Below are 18,899 nucleotides of genomic sequence, written 5' to 3'. Positions count from 1 at the left end.
GTGTGAGATCATGTCTATTTTATATCACTTTATGGTAAAATACTGGGTTTATTAGCAGCATATCACCCCAAAGGAGGTGCAGTTTTAAGTTACTCAAATCCACATTCTTAGAATATTCTGGTACTTTTCTAGGGAAAGAGGGACTTGGTATCATCCCAATACAAAGGCATCAGGGACTCCATTAAGGAGCAGAGTATTTTGGAGCCAGTGCAATAACCTAGGCGAGGAGGATGGGTTCTCTATTTCACTGGTATCTTATTTACAGAATAATCTACCTAAACCAATTCTTTCCCTCTCCAGGCAGTTTGTTATTCTTCAGGTAAGGAACCGTATTTTTTCCTTCTCATCTCTACTCCAAGCAATTCAGGGGGATGCTGGTGAGAGCATGCTCTTCCCTTCCTGTTCCCCCAGCTCTGGAAATGTCAGTCCATCTGGTTATGAAGGTTTGCCCAGCTGGTAGGGGAGAACACTGCATTTCCTGTGTACTTGTGTTTTTCCAGGCCATTTTCTGATCTCTTTCCAAGGACCTTTTCCCTAGTTCAGTTGACAACAGCTGCTGGAAAGCTCCTCCCTGAGGGAGGAGAGAAGATCTCATTGATTTTTCAAGAGTAACTTCACAACACTCAAACAAACCGGGATTGGTGCTGCTGTCGGACAAGGAAGGGTCTGCAGGTGAGAGCTGTCTATGTGACACCCCCAGGGATTTGTTGGATCATGTTTGCCTGTCGCCTGCCCTGGTGGAGATCCAGTGCCACCTGCAAGTTGTGGCAGTCAGGTCACTTTCTGCCTTGGGACAGGTGCCAAATGCTGAGTATTAAAGGAATCAACACGACCGTGGGGCAGGAGCAACAGGTCGGCATGCAGGGAAAACGAGTGTTAGAAGATCTGGAAATGCCCCTTGCAAGGAGACAAGCAGAGACCCTCTTCCAAGAGCAGCCTGAGACTGGGAACCAGTACTTGGAAGATACTTTGCTTCAGAGTTACTTGAAAACACACCTTCCTCCCAAGGTCTGGCATGCATGTTTTTGTTTCTGTCTGTACTCACCATGACTCTGCTGAGTTGCTGCTTCAGACACTGAATTGAATGTTTGTCTGAGCCTTTTTGTGCCTTTGAGCGTTTAACTGGAGGGAATTTATCAGCATTCATTAAAACTTGTGTTTGAGGGCAGGGGTGGCAAACACTGCCAGGACACACAGCAAGTGGCTCAGTGGGCTCCTGGGACTGGGTTGGGTGTTGCTATGTTGTTTTAAGATTGTCAGTGTGGGCATTTGTTTTCTGGTCATGTAGAGAAAGGAATTTGTGAGAGAGGGAACAAACTGAAGTGCTTCCAAACTCTGCTTTGTTGTTCCAAAGCCCCTCCCCAGGGAAGAGGGGCTTCAAGGAAAATTCCTAAGGAATGGGCTGTTCTCAGCTGAGTGCTCAAGAGGGTAGAAAGGCCCCTTGGGGTTTGCTTGTTCTCAGCGCAGGTCAGTGGCATTTCTGGGTTCGTTTTCAGGCACGGTAGGCTCCCTATGGATTTCAGGGGTGCAGGTGGTGGGGTGAGACCCCAACCTCTGGGTCTCTGTGCTGTGAGCTCCAGTCCTGCAGGAACTCCTGAGAGGAGGTGGCTGTCCTCATTGGACATCCTCAGCCATCATCCCAAGGGCCACAACTGCTTCCCGCTTTTCAAGGACCAGTTCTCGTTGGTAGAGTGTGACCTCCCTCCATGATTTATTCCAGCAGAAGCAATGCCATGACTTCTAAACCCACCAGGTGAGCAGAGGGCCTGGCTTTCAATGAGACTCCTACTTCCCCTGCTTGCTCTCCAGGTCTGTGAGGCCTCACAGACACTGCATAGGAAGAGTGTGGTGGCATTGCCTGGAGCTTTTTTTTGCCCAAAAGACAGGAATGAGGCCTCCCTAAGCACCACTGTGGCCTTCTTGCGGAAGAAAAGAAGGGAAAGGAGGATGCCTTTGGGCAATGGAGATGCCACTCCTAATCTGCACATGTGGAAGAAGCATGATTCAGGTCTCCCAGAGAATAAAAGGATCAGTACAACAAGGCTGCTTCCACTCCTTCCCCAAAGGGAGAATGTCTGTGAAATCTCCCGGAGAGCCCGGAGCAGCATCTCCCTTCCGTTTCTGTTCTCGGTCCCAGCGGGGCAGTGTTGCCTCACTGCTGGGAAGGAGAGCCCCGGCTGCTGCCTGCAGCACGGAGAGCTGGCTCTCCATGGGAACACCTCCCTCTCCAGGACAGCAGCAACCCCTGAATTTTTGGGTGTCCTGCCAAAGCTAGAGGTTGATTCCTGTTGTGCTATTCCATGGTGAACACAGACATTTTGTTGAAATGGCACAAAAAAATTCTTTCTTTGTTTGAAGGTGATTTAAGGAGAAAACAGAATTAAGCACCTGCTTTTTCTGGGTGTTGTGAAGAGAGATCTGAAAACACATCTTTTAATATAAAGGATATCTATTTGCACTCCTAATGTGCAATAATTTGCACATTTCGAATGTCTTTATGCTTGGGACGTCAAAGGACAGATTAGGATGAATGAGACCACCCAACACCCTCATCTCTCACCCAAATGATTTTGTCCCCTCTACAACCCAGTGTCCATTCTTTGGAGTACCCAGGCTGCTGTGTGTGACATTCAGCAGTCACAAGTGTAGGAATTTTGATTTTTTTTTTCACCTTAGAAATAAACAGACTTTTTTGGGTAATTTAGTGGTTTGTCAGGCTGTGTGTGGTCAGGGCATGAGCTCCCAGTGAGGCAGCTGAGGGGTGTTTTAGGAAATATGGATGATGGTGAAAACATTGTTGTGTGAGTTCCCCATAGTGTGAACTCAGACTAAGAGATCTGCTTGGTAGACTCACATTATTCTGCCTACAAAAAAACCCACCACGTCAACAGTTCAATATTCTTGTGCTTCAGGGATCAGCAAAGTCCATGAACTTTGGATTTCTGGGTTATGCTGTGAAAACAACCTTTAAATTGTTGTCAAGCTATGATAAAGATTGGAGGTGCACGCCCATGGCAAACATGGGTTTGGCGTGAGCTTTTTGTGCATGGTTCTGGCTTGTTTTCTGATTTTTATCACTATTCCACTGTTCAGCTGAAGGAAAACGGGCTGATCTGAGGATGGAGACTTCCAGAGCAGCACCTGGACAATGTGTGTTTGATTCTCATCACACATGGAATGGCAGAGTGAGGAAGGAATCAATCACACAGGATGTAGATTAATGGAAGGTCAATACAGGGAAAGGCAGGGAAAGGAAGAATCTTTGTTTATATTTCATCAACAGCACATTAATGGGGTTTATAACTGCACAATTTTGGGTGCAGCAACTATGGCATTCACCTCCTTCATTGTTTCATTGAGGAGGGAACAAGCACCTCTCGAGGGGCAGAGAACAGCAGACAATATTCCTCTGATGGAAGCAAATCAGCACGTTCTTTGGCCCCCAACACAGTCTTGGATGTGTTTGGAAACTTGGAAACTCCAACAGTGCTGGAGGTTTGGTCCTCCTGGCCTGATTTTAATCATCTATAATTGGGGCAATTTAAATATGGGCAACTTCACTTGGTTTTGGTCATAGACAAGGAAGAAAACTTGCAAACGGCAATTCCTGTCACCCTAAAATAGGGATCTGACTGGTATGGAATGAATCACTCCTCTGTGAGCGTTGGTTTCCCTCCATTAACTATGGACATATTGCTCCATCCAGGTCAGCCAAGCCCAGCGCAAACGAGGGCACATGAATCCTTCAGGAAGCTGTGTGCAGGGTGGGAATTTGAACGGAGACATATTGTGTGCCAGGCTGAAACTGAAATGATTTCTCCATCCCTCCTTTTCTAATCTGACAGGCAGGTGACTTCTGAGGCCAGTGGAAGTTTTCCTGTACAGATGAAGGCATTCCGTTTTTGGCAGCCCTTCCCCTGGCATTCTTTTCCAGCAGTAAATCACGGAGTGGCTGAGGGACCTCTGGAGACCATCTCGTCCAATCCCCCTGCTCATGTGCATCTGTGTCATTCTCAGCCTTGACACTAAAGTGCTTCTGTCTTTTGTGAAATCCAGACACACTGCCAAAAGTAACTTGAAAAAATAATTTTGAGGGAAAAATGTGAAAAAGTGACAGCAGAGCACAGCTGTGCCAGCAGAGGCTGAGGGAGCTGTTGTGCTGTGTTACAGAATGCATGGAAGGACAAAGGGGCAAGAGACCATTGGTACTTCAGGACAACATGGTCATTCCTCTGCCTTTCTGGGACTGAGGCTGGAAGGTGCTGAGAGCCACTCCTTGTTGCTCCACAGGTATTGGAGGAGGTGCATCAGGACCTGGAGAGGTTTGGAAACCGCCTGCTAACCAAGATCCAACCTCTGAGCAGGGAATGTGAGCTGAACCCCCCTGTGTTCCGGCAGTACGATGCCTGGGGGCGTCGTGTGGATCACATCCACACCTGCTCTGCATGGAGGAGGATGAAGGAGATTTCAGCTGAAGAGGGGCTGATTGCTGAGGCCTATGAGAGAAGATACTCCAACTGGAGGTAACTGGGGAAAAATGAGAATGACTCAGTGCCTTCCTGGTTATTCTTAGCAAGGTTTATTCAGCATTTTGCAGGACTGAGCTGGTTGTGTAACGAGTAGCAGATGCTGCATGGACACCAGCACAGCTCCCGCTGTCCCCAGCAGCTCTGTCTGTCCACTGCAATGTTCCACCTCACCAATGATAAGCCATAACTAATGGCCCACGCTTGATCATAATATTCTTTGATGTCACCTTCCTGACTGGGAGGCCTGGCAGTTCCCTGCACCATTCCAGCTTTATGTGTGTTAATTGTAATCCAGCCAAAGATCTGGGATTTCACTTGCAAGTTTTTTGTATTCCAGACCACAGAGACAGACCCACATTTCTTATTGTTAAAAACTGCACAAGCTGGCCTGGTGCTGGCAGTCCCACTGGGACTGAGAAACTCTGCTGCTCCTCTTTCCTCCTCCTGGCTGGAACAGTTTTTGCCCTCTCAGAAATGAGTGGTCTGATCCTCACCTGTTCTGGCTGTATTTTTTCCTCTCTTCCCAGTCGAGATGTTTTATCCTCCTGCTGTTGCACTGCTGTGTAACCCGTCTGTTTTCCCTCTCTGTCTCCCTCTCCCAGCCGCCTGTATCAGGCTGTCAAACTGTACTTGTTCTCAAGCTCCTCTGGAGGTTTCAACTGTCCACTGGCCATGACTGATGGGGCAGCCAAAGTCATTGAGGTATGAGCTCAGCTGGTCCCTGAGGACACAGCCCACGTCCTGGCAGTGCTGGTTAGAGACAGGAGCACCAGCCAAGGATGGAGAAGCACTGATCCATCTGGTTCTGGGCATGTCCCTTCCTTGCTCTGTGACTCAGCTCTGTCTCCCACTGCCTTTCTCTACTAGGGACAAAGTCTTTGTGCCCACGCCAGCTTTTATGTTAATTTACAGCACTGTGTTCAATAAGGCCTTTGCTGCACATGGCACTTCTGGCACTACAGGTAGGAAAGGTGTCCCAAGTGGAAGTGTTCAAGGAAGTGTCCAGATTGGATGGGGCTTGGAGCAACCTGGTCTAGTGGAAGATGGGGTAGGGGCAGGGGGGGAGAGCTGGATGAGCTTAAATGTCCCTTCCAACCCAAACCATTCTGTAATTCTATGATTCTATGATATGTTTTTACAATGAGATAATTTGTTTTCCCGTTTTTGTGTGGTGTGGCAGTTTATATATACTAGGCCAGATCCATACCTGATGTAAATTCACCAAGCCACCAAGACTTTCCCTACTGGAAAGTTTTGCTCTGCATCTTAGTGACCCCCTTTGCACTGCCTCAGTAATTATGTAGGATTCAAAGGAAAATATCCCTTAGGTAGCTAACCCTGGGCATTCTAATTCAATAAAACTTAAAGCAGCACAAGGCAGTTGCCTCTTCCCTGCAGCTTGCTGGGTGCTGGTGACATCCAGCATTCATGAACCTGGCACATGGGCTATTTGGGAATTCTCTCTCCAGAAATCCAAAGGGATAGGGATGCTCAGTACTCTCTGTTATAACACAGGTCTGCACCTTCTGTCTGCACAGTGCTGCAGCAGCCAGGTGGGAGCTAGGCTGGCTCACAGGCTCCCAGCAGCACCTGCAGATGCTCTGCAGAGCAGGACACCCACATGCTTCCAGATTTGCCTGTCTGAGCCCTGGACACACCAATTAAGACAACTGTGTAATTTCAATTACTTTGTTGTGACCATCTCAGTTTCTTTTCCCTCCCCCCAAACAGTCACTGGGTATTCCTGGATCTCTGAGAAATGCTTTTGACCGTCTGACATCCCGCAACCCCGAGAAGTTCTGGACCTCTGGCCAGTGGATGACTGAGCGAAGGGGTGGCTCAGATGTTGGTATGTGCTCTGAGGGGGAACAGGTGTGGCAGTGAGAACTGAGAAAATGAAGGCTGTGGGGAACCTAAAAAGCGAGGGAGCAGAAATCATCCAAATCCTCTGCTTTTTAACTAGCAAAAGGCCAATCTCTATCCTGTGGTGCACACAGGACACACAGGCAGGCACAGAGCTCTGCTCCTTGCACAGGTAGCACACAGATCTCTGGCTCTAAAATCTAAACCCTGAGCTGCACAGGCCCATCTCTGCTGGGACTGAGAACGCATTTTGGCCTTCAGGTTTTATTCTGTGGCTAATGCTTGTTATTACCAACATCCGTTGTCTTCTAACGTTAATAATGGGCAGGGAACCTCAGAACTCTGCTGCAGAGGCAGAACTGTGGGAGGCATCTGATGAAGTGCAGTTGGTTTCCCATGGAAGCAGTGAAAGGAGCAGCTGTGAAGTGAAAGATGTGCATCACTGCAGGAGTCCCAAATCCATAGAGCCCTTTGTGCTCTTGGCTTGTCCCTAAAGAACTGGAGGCACTGGATTATACACACACTGAATTTCTTATCTAGGGTCAATGAAAGAGATTAACAGCTAACCCATGCTCCATCTTCATAGCAAGAAGTGACTTAAAGTAGCTGCTGCTTAAACTGGAAAATTGGCATTGACACAGAAGCTCCCATAAGACCAGGAAATTTTCTCCTCTCTTTTAGCTAATGGCACTGAGACTGTGGCCAGGAAGCAGCCAGATGGCACTTATCGTCTGTATGGATTTAAGTGGTTCACATCAGCAGCTGATTCTGATGTGACATTAACCCTGGCCAGGATAGCAGATGCTGAAGGACAGGTAAATCAGTTCTGTTGGATGGTGGAACCAGGTGAAGGAACAGGGGCATTCTTTTTCTTTCTTGTTGCATTGTAATGAAATCCTGTCTGTGTGCCTTTCAGTGTACCCAGGGCTCCAGAGGTCTGTCCCTGTTCTTCCTGAGGGTTCGGGATGAGGAGGGGAAGCTGAACAGCATCGAGGTGCAAAGGCTGAAGGACAAGCTGGGCACAAGGCAGATGGCAACTGCAGAGCTGTGGCTGAAAGGAACCAGAGCAGAGCTGGTGTGTAAGAGTTCACCTGCCCTGGGGACTGGGCTGCTCTGGCATGGCACACACTCCTGGGAGCTTCAACAGTGATCCCAACTGAAAAAGTTCCTTTTTTCCACCCCCATGGCTTGGCTGTCCATGTCACAGAACAATTCACTAGTGGGGCTCTGGGTGGGGCAGAGCTGAGAAGAGTTCAGGAAAGGAGGGGAGGGAAGAGAACAAAAGAAATATAATTTTAGACTGTTCAGTTCCCTAATTCAGGTTGGTGAGCCAGTTGAGGGACAGTTTGTGTAGTGTGCAGGTAAGAACAAGCAGCAGGGACCAGAACTGATCACGCTGACATGGTCTCCAAAGCCACTTCTCTGGTCATAGAAACAGAATCCCAGGATAATTTGGGTTGGAAGGGACCTTAAAGCTCATCTCATTCCAGCCTTGCCAGAGGCAGGGTCACCTTCCACTATCCCAGGTTGCTCCAAGCCCTGCCCACCCTGGCATGGAACACTTTCAGGGATCCACATCATGCCACAGACTTGGCTAAAATGAGACAGAGGTATTTTAAAGCAAGCAGGTCTCTGAATGCCTGAGGACAGACAGGAGCAGAGTGGACAGCCTGGTCCATGTGTCTGTTGACACCACTTTCACTCCCTTATCCATCCCTGTCCAAGGCATGTGAAAGGCTCACATCAGCCCTTGTTCCTTGCAGATCTCTGCAGAGGGCCGTGGAGTGGCTGCCATCTCCAACATGCTGAACATCACTCGGATCCACAATGTCATTGGTGCAGTGGGTTCCATGAGAAGGTGAAGGCAGCCTGGATCCTCCCCAGAGCTGAAGGAGCAGCTTGTCAGGACAAGGGGACTTTGCAGTGCTTGGCATTGCAGCTGAGTGTCACCTTTGTGGGACAGGGCTGGAGCCAGCAGTGCTGGAGGAGGGTGGCCTGTGGGTGGGTGACCCAGGCAGGTGGGGCACAGCTGGGTAGGATTGTCCTGGTGGGAGGGCTGGAAGGGAATGCTCAGAAGTGGACAGCTGCTGGTGTAACTGTTCCCTGCCTGTGCTCCCTCCAGGATGATCAGTCTGAGCAGGGACTACGCCCGCAAGCGTGTGGCCTTCGGGAAGCTCCTCAAGGACCATCCCCTGCACATGCAGACAATAGCCCGGATGGAGGTGAGGCTTTTGGGAGCAGAGCTGGACCTGTGGGGAAGGAAAGAGGGCAGAGATCCTGTGCTGTAAGTGAGCACAGCCAGCCTGCCTGTGGGCAGCACTTGGATGTAGGAGGCCATTCCTGCTGCAGCGAGATGGATGCAGCAAGGAAATTGCCATACTCTAGTGGGATTTGATCTGATTATAGACCTAACTTCTTTGCTGGACTTCAGGTTTTCCTAAACAATTACCTGGGAGTTCTCCTGAGAGAAATGAGTGCCCCAACTATAGTAAGCCATGGTCTCTGAAGTTGGGTGTTGGCCTCACAATCCAGGCCTGACACCACAGTCACCTGAACTGCAGTGACCAGACTCTTGTCCAAGACTGGTACACACTCATCCAACTTCCCTGGTAGCTCCTATACCAGGAGATGGGCTGTAAAGAGTAATTAAAAATTCTCTTGCAAGGTGGGGTCAACATCTGTCAAATATGACTTCAAGCTCTGGCATCTCCTTGCCTGTGGCCAGGACTCTCCCTCTGAAAGAAAGGACAGATCCTATATAGACCCATAACACAGAGCTCCATATCCTGTTGCTTCCCAAATCAAAACTTGCCGGGGAAGTAAGTTGCTCAGGAAGAAATCTGTCACAGACCTTGCAGTGCTGGTGCTCAGAGGCTGACCATCCTATGTGAGTCTCACATCCCTTACCCTAGGAAAGGATGTGGATTTGTGGTCCAGATGCCTTTCAGGAGCTTTGTTAAGGCCTGATGAAATGCATTGCCTCTTTCCTCTACTAGATCACAGTGTCCAAGAGTGGCAGCTCCAGAGAACTGGAGAACTTATTATTCCATGCTTTGTGCCTTGGCTGCTCAGAGGTCTCTGTCTCTGAAACTGTGGGTCTGTGCAGATAGAGGTGGCATTTTGTCCTGGAGGAAATCTCATGCATGGAATCCTGGAATCAGCCAGATTCCAAGATCCCTGCCAGTGAATCTCCCTGTTCTCTGCATCCAGGTGCAGGCACGAGGGGCATTTCTGCTGATGATGGAGACTGTTCGCCTGCTGGGCCTGGCTGAAACCAACCTGGCAAGTGAGCAGGACCAGCTGCTCCTAAGGCTGCTCATCCCAGTCGCCAAACTGTACACAGGGAAGCAGGTATGGAACAGTCGGATCAGCCCAGAGTGTGGAATGTTAGCAAGCACAGAGCTGAGCAGTGAGTGACACAGCAGTGAGAGCAGGGGATACCTGCAGAACCTGCAGCAATTCCTGCTCTGGAGGCTGCTGCTCCTGCAGGTCCTCTTAGTGTCACTCAGGCTTCATTCCCCAGCTGCTGCTCCTGCAGGTAATGACCAACATGCCTCAGGAGATGAGCAGGAACCAGTCAGCCCATCCCAGCAAGAGCTGCTGTGTGGAGTGAGAGGTTGGATTTTCCCCTAGGATACTGTGGATCATGCCAGCTCTCTGCATTTTGCAGGCTTCTGCTGTGGCTGTTGAGGCAATGGAAAGTCTTGGGGGCCAAGGTTACATGGAGGACACAGGCTTGCCAGTTATACTCCGGGATACTCTGGTAAGAGGGTGGCAGGAGAAGGTCCTGTGTGTCACCAAGTCCCCTGCACAGCACTCTGGTTCCCTGCTGGGTCTCCAGGGAGAACACAGCCCTCCCAGGCTCACTCCACGTTGTCTTCAATCCCTGCCCTCCTGCTGAGCCCAGTCATGCCCAGGGAAGGACAAGATGTGTTCCTGGTGCTGAGGTTGTTCCCCAGCACAGTAATGGAACACTACACTGCTGCTTTCCACTTGTGAGACAAGACATCTCTGGAGACATCCTTGATATCTCTTACTTCTGCCCTGCGTCTTTGTTCCCTCACACTCTCCTTCGTTGTTGCAGTCACTGCAAAGGCTCCCTCAGGCTATTCCACAGTCTCCTCTTCCCCACAGGTGCTGTCCATATGGGAGGGAACAACAAATATCCTGTCCCTGGATGTGCTGCGATCCCTCGCCAAGAGCCAAGGGCAGGTGATGGCTGTGTTCCTGTCCACAGTGCAGGTGAGCCCAGGTCCTGCTCAGCCTGATTTGCCCACCTTTGTTTGGGATTTATGCTCCTGGCTGAGAACAGTAGGGAATGTGCCCAAACTGAAAGCCTTAGACAAGTATTTCAATGGTGTCTTACAATTCTGCTCCTTAAATAGCTTTTACAAAAAGCAGGATGCTGGCAGTGCTCATCCTGGGATCCTTGTATGCAGATACTTTCAGCTCAGCAGTGAGGAGCTTGGCACTGTCAGAGCTCCTCATAACAGGTACCAAAATAAGTGTATTTTTAACGTGACTCACCTTCCTGAATCCAAAATAATTTTGTGGTTTTGTTTCTTAACTGGAAAATCACCACAGGACTGCTGAATATTGAACCTCGCTAGGGCTATCTACTGCATTATGACTTTCTATTTTTATTCCCTGAAAAGATGGAGAGAGCCAAAGGAATTCCATTGCTGCCTCTTTGGATTTGCTGTTCTTTGGCTCTACTTCTAAAGCTGCTCAGGTGACAGGAGTTCGAAACAGCTCAGAGTTTCATGCAGGTGAAGGAACATCACCTAGCTTGGTGTGTCACAAAAAGGGAGACAGGAACCAGCCCAGGAGGCAGGATCAGAGGGTGTTGTCTCAGAGGTGACACTATTAATCGAGACACAGAAATCCAGATTACGTTAGCCAAGGTACAGCAAAGAAATCCTGGGCATCTGGAGTGCTGGATTTGATTGTGTGCAGCCTTCACCTTCCCACCCGGACCCTGTGAGAAGGGAAGGGTCTGGGACACTGCACTCCTGCAGCACTGGGGACTGGGCAGAGCTTTCCAGAGCAGTTCTCCCATTGGCTGCAGTTGGCAACTTCTGTCCAATCTCAACCCCCCAGCTTGGCTGTGCTCTGTATGCAGCACCTCTCCAACCTCCAGGGATGAGGGTGCTCTTGCCATCCTCTCAGACATGTTTTGAGAAAGGAGAAATATCTCAAACAATTTGGCCACCAAACAAGAAGCCAAATCTGCTCAGGAGCAGGACTAAGCACACCTGCTGAGGGCAAATCCAGCTGCTGGCAAACAGTGGCTTAAGTTGACACTGCAGGTAATGGATGGGGCAGTAAAGGAGCTGGGGGTAAGCTCTAAAATAATATGGAAAGAAACAGCCTCCACAGTCTTACACTGAACCCTAATTTAAACAAGCACCCCCCAAAGGTGCTGTGCTGCACCCCAGAGCACCTCCCTGGTGCAGCTGGGAGGCCCTCTCCAGCTGCTTAACACCTGGATAATCAGGGAAGCATTAGGGAACACAGCGCCGTGATGCAGAGCAGGGACCTGCAGAGCAGTAACTCGAGTACAGAGATTCATTAATTAACGAGCTCCTCAGTGCTCCCATCAATCACGCTGTGGGTGAGGCTGGAGGGGGTGAGCGCTGGCTTCAAGGTCTCCAAATTCCAGTAATGCCACTGCCTTTACTGTCCATGTCACACTGAGGCTGCTGCATTTCCAGGGAGAGTGGCTGGGTTGGGCTCCGAGCAGCGTGGATGCTCCAATTCTGGGTAGAACAGATCAAATCTGGCCAATTTAAGCTCTTCCTTGATGCCTCGGGCAGCCAGGTGCTGGAAAGGCAGCCTGGGAGGGATTTCTGTCTGCAGAGTTCTGCAGGAACGTGCTTGAGTTTCTATACCAGAACCAAGGTTTCACGCACAGGTGATAAACAACATCTTTCTGAGCTCCAGGTGTCCAAATTCTTTCAGTCTGTAAGTCTGGCTCATTTTGAAACATCCCTCCTAATCCTACCTAGTGAAGAAATAATTTAGTCCATCATAAAGGGGTTTTTACTGCTCCAATCCATTTCCTTTTTATTGATGCACACAAACTGAGTACAATTTATTTTATGTTTGTCCATCAAGGTTCTCAGTGTGCAGGACTTGTGCCCATTGTCAGAGTGCTTTGCAGAAAGCAGGATTAGTACCTGTACAGCATTTGGTTCTCTGAAGGTCAAATCAAGGGTAACTCCACGTTTTGCTTTTGTCCTGTATCAGTTGTCTCTACTGATGGTGGGATGCTGCTGGGACTGTGATCAGGAGCAGGAATTCAGGGTTGTGATTATCCTCAGGAAAAGGGAAAAACAGAGAACTTCCCCATCCTTGCACAATGTGGTTATGAGAAGCTGAATTTTTAGGGTTTTTAATACGCAGGTGAGTTTGTGACAAACCACTTTGTCTAGAGACCGTTAGTCTGGAAGGTCTGGGGAGAAGAGCAAGTGTGAAAGACAGGGATGGAATCATGGAATGGTTTGAATGGGAAGGGACCTTAAAGCTCATCTCATTTCACCCCCTGCTGTGGGCAGGGACACCTTCCACCATCCCAGGGTGTTCCAAGCCTCATCCAACCTGGCCTCAGACATTTCCAGGGATCCAGGGGCAGCCACAGCTTCTCTGGGCACCCTATGCCAGGGCCTCCCCACTCTCACAGGGAACAATTCCTTCCCAATATCCCATCTATCCCTGCCCTCTGGCAGTGGAAAGCCATTCCCCCTGATCCTGGCCCTCCAGCCCTTGTCCCAGGTCCCTCTCCAGCTCTACTGGAGCCCCTCCTGGAAGGAGCTCTGAGCTCTCCCTGGATCCTTCTCTTCTCCAGGTGAATATCCCCAGCTCTCCCAGCCTGGCTCCAGAGCAGAGGGGCTTCAGCCCTTGGAGCATCTCTGTGGCCTCCTCTGGTCTCCTCCTCCAGCAGCTCCAGGTCCTTCCTGTGCTGTTGGCCCCAGGGCTGGAGCAGCTCTGCAGGTGGGGTCTCACCTGAGCAGGGCAGAGGGGTAAAATCCCCCCCTCCCCTACAGCCCACGCTGGGGGATCAGCCCAGAACACATCCTGGATTCCAGCTCTGCTGTGGTGAGAATTTCAGGTGGATACTGCACAAGGCCAGTCAGTTCGTGTTGTACTAAAATTTTATTAGCTGAAATTTTGAGCCAGAGCCTTGGGTGTACTTTCAAATTCAATTACAATCTGAAAAGTGCCTCTAAAATAGCCCTGGGCAGTTTGTTGATTATTGCATTTGAGTCACTTCAGGTGAAATTTGGGCACATCCCAGGACAGGGTCTGAGCACCAGCCCCACACATGTCGTGCAAGGCTCAGAATCAACTCTTGCCTCAAGAATTTCTGTGCAGGGTTGTAATTCAGGCTGTAACTCAGGCTGTAAATCAGCCCTGCAATCTCAGACACGTGACAATGTTTTCAGGTCCTTTTCAGACCACAACCCCAATTTCAGGCAGCAGGAAACAAATTGAGGTTATTGATGTGGGGCCGTGTGTTTGCTCCAAGCATTGACACGAAATTGTGCTTTTAGCCCTGTTTGGGATGTTCTTCCTGTCACTGTATTTTTAGATACTCATGATTAATCTTGTAAGTAAAAACCACTCTGACCACATTGCTTGGGAGCCATTGAGAGCAAACAAATGAGCAGCATCTTAAAATTCCTCCATGAAAACAGAGGGAATCAGAGCTATTGGAGCTCTGAAGCTCCTTTGCTGATGATTTCAGGCAGTAGGGGATGGTGGGCAGTGAGATTCCGTGTGTGTGCCTCCTCCCAGAGCTGGAGCAGAGCAGCCAGGAGAGAGAACAGGAGCTGCACCTGCCTTGAGTACCCTGGAGCAGCTCCCAGCCTCTCTGTTTCAAGTGCAAGAGGGCATGGAAAAATCTTCCAGGAGATCCAGGGCTTTTGTTTAGGAAAGGAGTAAGTGCAACTGGAACAAAAAAGTGCATAAATTATTGGTGAGCAAAGACAATACAAGGTCTTTTTTTTTATCCTCTTAAGGACAAATGATGATTTACATTCCTGGTCTATATTTCCAGGTGTTCAAATCTTCCAGCTGTGGCAGCATGTCCATGTCCCAGCCATGGGCAGGACATGCTGAAAGCAGCATATGTTGGCCCCGTGCTCGGTTGGTGCTGTGCTGGCTCCCACCCAAACTGTGGGAATATAGTGATGCCTTTGGGATCTGTGATCCTTGTTAGCAACAAGCTCTGAACTACTTTAAAACACCTTGTTAGTATTCTGTGGGCTCGGAGGTTTGTGGGCTTTATGCTGGCACTGGAGTTGTTTTTGTACTTGTCCAGCACATGCTGGGGGTGTTTCTGCCCCTGGAGCCTGGAACGGTAGCACTGGGAAGTGTGGAAGTGTGGGGTCCTGGGCTGAGCAGTCAGAGAGCACAGAACAAATCTGGGCTCAGCCCAGCCCAGATGGATTTTCTGGTCCAGTAAGAGGAGCTGCGGGATCACCTAAGCACTGAAAGCCTCAGAAACATAAAAAATTCCTTCTGTGTAGCTGCTGCTCACAGGCTTCAGTCTCGTCTGCAGGTTATTGATGAAGCTAATTAATGAACAGCACCTCCCACCACCCGCTGTGCTGCTCACATCCAGCCTTTGGGGGTGCTCTCTGAGCTGATCCCTTAGTCCTGCTGCAGAGACTGGTTTGAGTGTGGAAAGATGGGACCACAGCCCACGAGGCAGGGCCAGCCCCAAACACAGGCAGTGTGCTATCCCTCCTAACAGGGAATAACACAGGAAACACAAATGAATGGCATGGGAATGCCCCAAAGAACAACTATTCCAGACTCTCTCAGCAGAGTATCCTTAGTGCTTTCACAAGGGATTTGGGATGTGGCAGAACAGCAGCTTGGCTCAACCAGAGGAGCTTTCAGGCAGTGCTGTTGGCACAGTTAAATGCCCAGTGTCCATCAGAATCACAGAATCCTTTAGGCTGGAAAAGCCCTCTGGGATCAAGTCCAACCATTTCCCCAGCACTGCAAAGGCCACCACTAACCCATGTACCCAAGTGCCACATGCACAGGGCTGTTAAATCCCTGCAGGGATGGGGACTCCAACACTGCTCTGGGCAGCTGTGCCAGGGCTGACCACCCTTTCAGTGAAGGAATTTTATATATCTAAACTGAGTGTCTCCCAGGGGAGCTTGAAGCCATTTCCCCTTGTCTTGGGGCCTTTCCCACTGACACAACTTGCAGAGGAAAGTCCATTAAGTATGAAGTTTCCTGCCTGGACACAGCTTGACCATATTTGTGGAAGTAATAATATAACCCTGGAAGAATTAGACTGTGATACAGGTATTGAGTTAGAGAGAATTGGGGGTGAAAACTGGTCCCCACGTGCAGCTGGGAAGCCAGAATGGAAACAGCAACGTGTTGGCTCTGGTCATAGGAATTCTCCATCCCCAAGGCAAGGCTGGGAGCTTTCTTTTAGGCACATCCCCTCCCCTGGCTGCTATGCCAGTGGCAGCCACCTGGATCTGAGCTTGTCAGCAGCTGGGTGTGCCCAGAGTCCCACCAGCCGCTTCCTTGGCACAAGGCAGGTACACTAGCATCTGTCCTGTTTTTTCTCTCTACAGAAAAAGCTGGAGCTGGCTTCAGGCACTGAGAAACTGTCCCCAGCCGTGCAGAGGACACGGGAAGCCATCAGGAGCCTCAGACAGTTCATGGAGGCTGCAGGCTCTGAGCAGGCACTGACCATGGAGCTGGCAGCAAGGGACTTCTCCTACAGCCTGGCACGAATCTACACAGGCAGGGCAAAGACAGGAATCAGGGAACCAGGGAATGGGCTGGGTGGGAAGGGACCTTAAAGCTCATCCAGTGCCACCCCCTGCCATGGGCAGGGACACCTTCCACTATCCCAGGTTCCTCCAAGCCCCAGTGTCCCATCCTGGCCTTACAGAGATCATGGGGAAGCCACAGCTTCTCTGGGCACCCTGTGCCAGAGCCTGCCCATCCTCCCAGGGAACAATTCCTTCCCAATATCCCATCTAGCCCTGCCCTCTGGCAGTGGGAAGCCATTCCCTGTGTCCTGTCCCTCCATCCCTTGTCCCAAGTCCCTCTCCAGCTCTCCTGGAGCTCCTTTAGGCACTGGAAGGGCTCTGAGGTCTCCCTGGAGCCTTCTCCAGGTGAACACCCCCAGCTCTTCCAGCCTGGCTCCAGAGCAGAGTGGCTCCAGCACTGGCTTCCTCTGGACTGGCTCCAGCAGCTCCACAGCATTCTTGTGTTGATGAATTTCAGATCAGGAAAGAGCTGGGAATCACACCTGGTTCACACCTGGGTTGAGAGTGTAGCTTTTTAAAGCTCAGTCCCCACCTTTCACACTGAAGCATCTCCAAGCACTGCTGAGAAATAGCCACCCCCGGTTTTTCCTAAGCCCTGGGCTATTCTGGCAGGAGCCTGGGAATTCTGACACCTCCTACTCCTCCACAGGAGCTCTTTTAATGGAACACGCAGCTCGGCCTGACGCTTCCTCCACAGACGTCTGTGCTGCCCTGAGGTACGCACAGCCCTGTCCACCCTGACTCTTCTGGATGATTCCATGTGCAATGTGGGAGGCTTTGCTCTGCCTCCGGGAGTGATCCAACCCCTGGCCATGGCCAGACCCACCTTCCCACCAGCAGCGTGCTGGGCTGGCTGCTCTCAGCCCGGGGCTTTTCCCTGCTCGGGAGATCTCCATTCCCGCAGTGATGGGCGGGATCCCACCTGGGCACGGCTCAGGTTGGCACCATCCCCGTGTGTGCGGCAGGGCTGGCACAGACCATCCCTCTCTCCATCCAGGTGGTGCAACCAGGAGCTGTGTCCGGTGGCCGTGGAGTCAGGGAGGGGCAGCTACGAGGGCGGGGCAGCGCTGCAGGACAGCGCCCTGGTGTTCGGGAACAGCCGGCTCTGAGCCACCACGGCCCCAACACGGACACGAGGTGGGTTGCAACTCAAACAATCCCCCAAATCCTCAGGTAGCTGTAAATTCCATGTGTGGTGGAATGTCCCGTTGCACGAGGGGCCAGACCAAATCCTATAGAAGTGACTCCCACCTGCCCCGGGCTAAAATGGACGGCTTTGAGGTTTCCTAATGCAGACACAGCCCTGAGAGTCACTCCAAGAGGCTGGAATATTCTCCCTGTGCTTTAGGCAAAGCCCCAGGGATAAAATCCAGACAACGGCAAGAAGCAGAAGCACTTCAAGTACCAACACTCTTCTTTTTGAAGAAAACCAACCAAAATTATCTGGAGCTGATTAAATACAGAAAACCACAATTTTCCCCATACACCTTTCTGCTTTCCAGTACTGACCAAGGATTTCCTGGCACCTGCCCTGGATGGGATTTGCTCCAGGGGCAGCTCTTTCCACCCACTGTGGCTGTGAACATTGACCTTCTCAGGAACTGCTGTTTTCTGAAGAAAAAATGGATTTTTATTCTCTGGCCTCCAGAAAGTTGATTCATTCCCTGTGCACATATCCTAATGATGCTGCAATCCATCCTGACATAAATTCTACATAACTGAAATCCAGTAATTCTCCACCTAAGCACTGGCTGTGTGCTTCTCCCCCTCAGTCCATCAGTCGACCTGCTTGGTATTGCCCTGCTGGCTACAAGTTTTTAATTAAGAAGTTGCTAATAGCAGAGGAAAAGCACTAATAGACAAAGGACAGCTGGAATTTATGGCTGGGAAGTGCTCTAGCAGCCAGGACACTGAGTGGGAAGAGGGGGAAGGAGCTGTTTGCTGAGCATGGAGTTGTCCAGAGTTTCACAGCTGGCAGAGCCAGGAGGACACAAGAACCAAATGGCTCCAGGGAGGAGCAGAGTGGAGCAATCCTAATGGATCCTGGCATGGGGATCACAGGCTGAGCCAAGCAGAGCTTTCCTGAAATCACACAAATGCCATGAACCAGCCCCAGCACCAAAGGGCTTCTGTTTGTGCACTGCAGGGAATAAAGAGCATTTGGGTTTGGAACAATCTCCTATGTCATAGAATCACAGGGTCACGGAATGGATTGGGATGGAAGGGACCTTAAAGCCCATCCAGTTCCAAGCCCCAGTGTCCATCCTGGCCTTGGGCATTCCAGGGATCCAGGGACAGCCACAGCCAGGGCCTCCCCACACTCCCAGGGAGCAATTCCATCCCAATATCCCATCTCTCCCTGCCCTCTGGCAGTGGGAAGCCATTCCCTGTGTCCTGGCACCAGGACTCAGTTTGGTGTCAGAGATGTCACAGGTGCCAATGCACAGGGGCTGCTGTGCCATGTAAAACTCAGAAGAATGGCAAAGTGAGGGAACAGCTTGTGGCTTTAAGTGATGATGGCAGCAACATCCATCACCAGATGTGCCCATGGGTCCAGCAGCAAGAGATGGATGTGACCCAGGAGGGAAAGGCAGTGCTGGAAGTGTTTGCAGAGCTGATCAACTCCTGGGATCCCCTGCTCTCCCTAAGGGCTTGTCTCCAATTGCTGCCAATCCAGGCTTTCCCTCTTCCCAGC

At 50.5% G+C, this 18,899-nt stretch overlaps 1 protein-coding gene across 2 annotated transcripts; it reads left to right on the top strand.

Moving 5' to 3' along the window:
- Positions 1–547: 547 nt before the first annotated feature.
- Positions 548–18,379, top strand: LOC146430470 (acyl-CoA dehydrogenase family member 11-like). 2 transcript variants are annotated; one of them, XM_085076241.1, is made up of 15 exons: positions 591–1,008; positions 4,291–4,523; positions 5,132–5,231; positions 6,261–6,378; positions 7,074–7,207; positions 7,309–7,467; positions 8,156–8,250; positions 8,515–8,614; positions 9,603–9,743; positions 10,063–10,155; positions 10,527–10,634; positions 16,001–16,172; positions 16,854–16,920; positions 17,202–17,341; positions 17,553–18,379. In XM_085076241.1, the coding sequence occupies exons 1-14, from the start codon at positions 715–717 to the stop codon at positions 17,311–17,313; spliced, it is 1,926 nt and encodes a 641-aa protein (XP_084932367.1). In that variant the 5' UTR covers positions 591–714; the 3' UTR covers positions 17,314–17,341; positions 17,553–18,379. The 2 variants fall into 2 exon arrangements, with proteins under 2 accessions (XP_084932366.1, XP_084932367.1); XM_085076240.1 differs by lacking the exons at positions 17,202–17,341; positions 17,553–18,379 and having other exon boundaries at positions 548–672; positions 798–1,008; positions 16,001–16,863.
- The last annotated feature ends 520 nt before the right edge of the window (positions 18,380–18,899 follow it).

The sequence above is a fragment of the Lichenostomus cassidix genome, chromosome 15, assembly GCF_008360975.1.
Source record: "Lichenostomus cassidix isolate B80296 chromosome 15, HeHo_3.0, whole genome shotgun sequence".
In the NCBI taxonomy this organism is placed as follows: Eukaryota; Metazoa; Chordata; class Aves; order Passeriformes; family Meliphagidae; genus Lichenostomus; species Lichenostomus cassidix.
The sequence above is the reverse complement of the archived record's forward strand: the minus strand, read 5'-3'. Positions and strand labels throughout refer to the sequence as shown.

Bases quoted from the DNA above. Each gene is read 5' to 3' on its own strand.
- LOC146430470 (XM_085076241.1), top strand. From the start codon at position 715: ATGTTTGCCTGTCGCCTGCCCTGGTGGAGATCCAGTGCCACCTGCAAG. The intron at 10,635-16,000 runs GTGAGCCCAGGT...TTCTCTCTACAG, and splicing joins TGTTCCTGTCCACAGTGCAG to AAAAAGCTGGAGCTGGCTTC. The intron at 16,921-17,201 runs GTACGCACAGCC...CTCTCCATCCAG, and splicing joins GACGTCTGTGCTGCCCTGAG to GTGGTGCAACCAGGAGCTGT.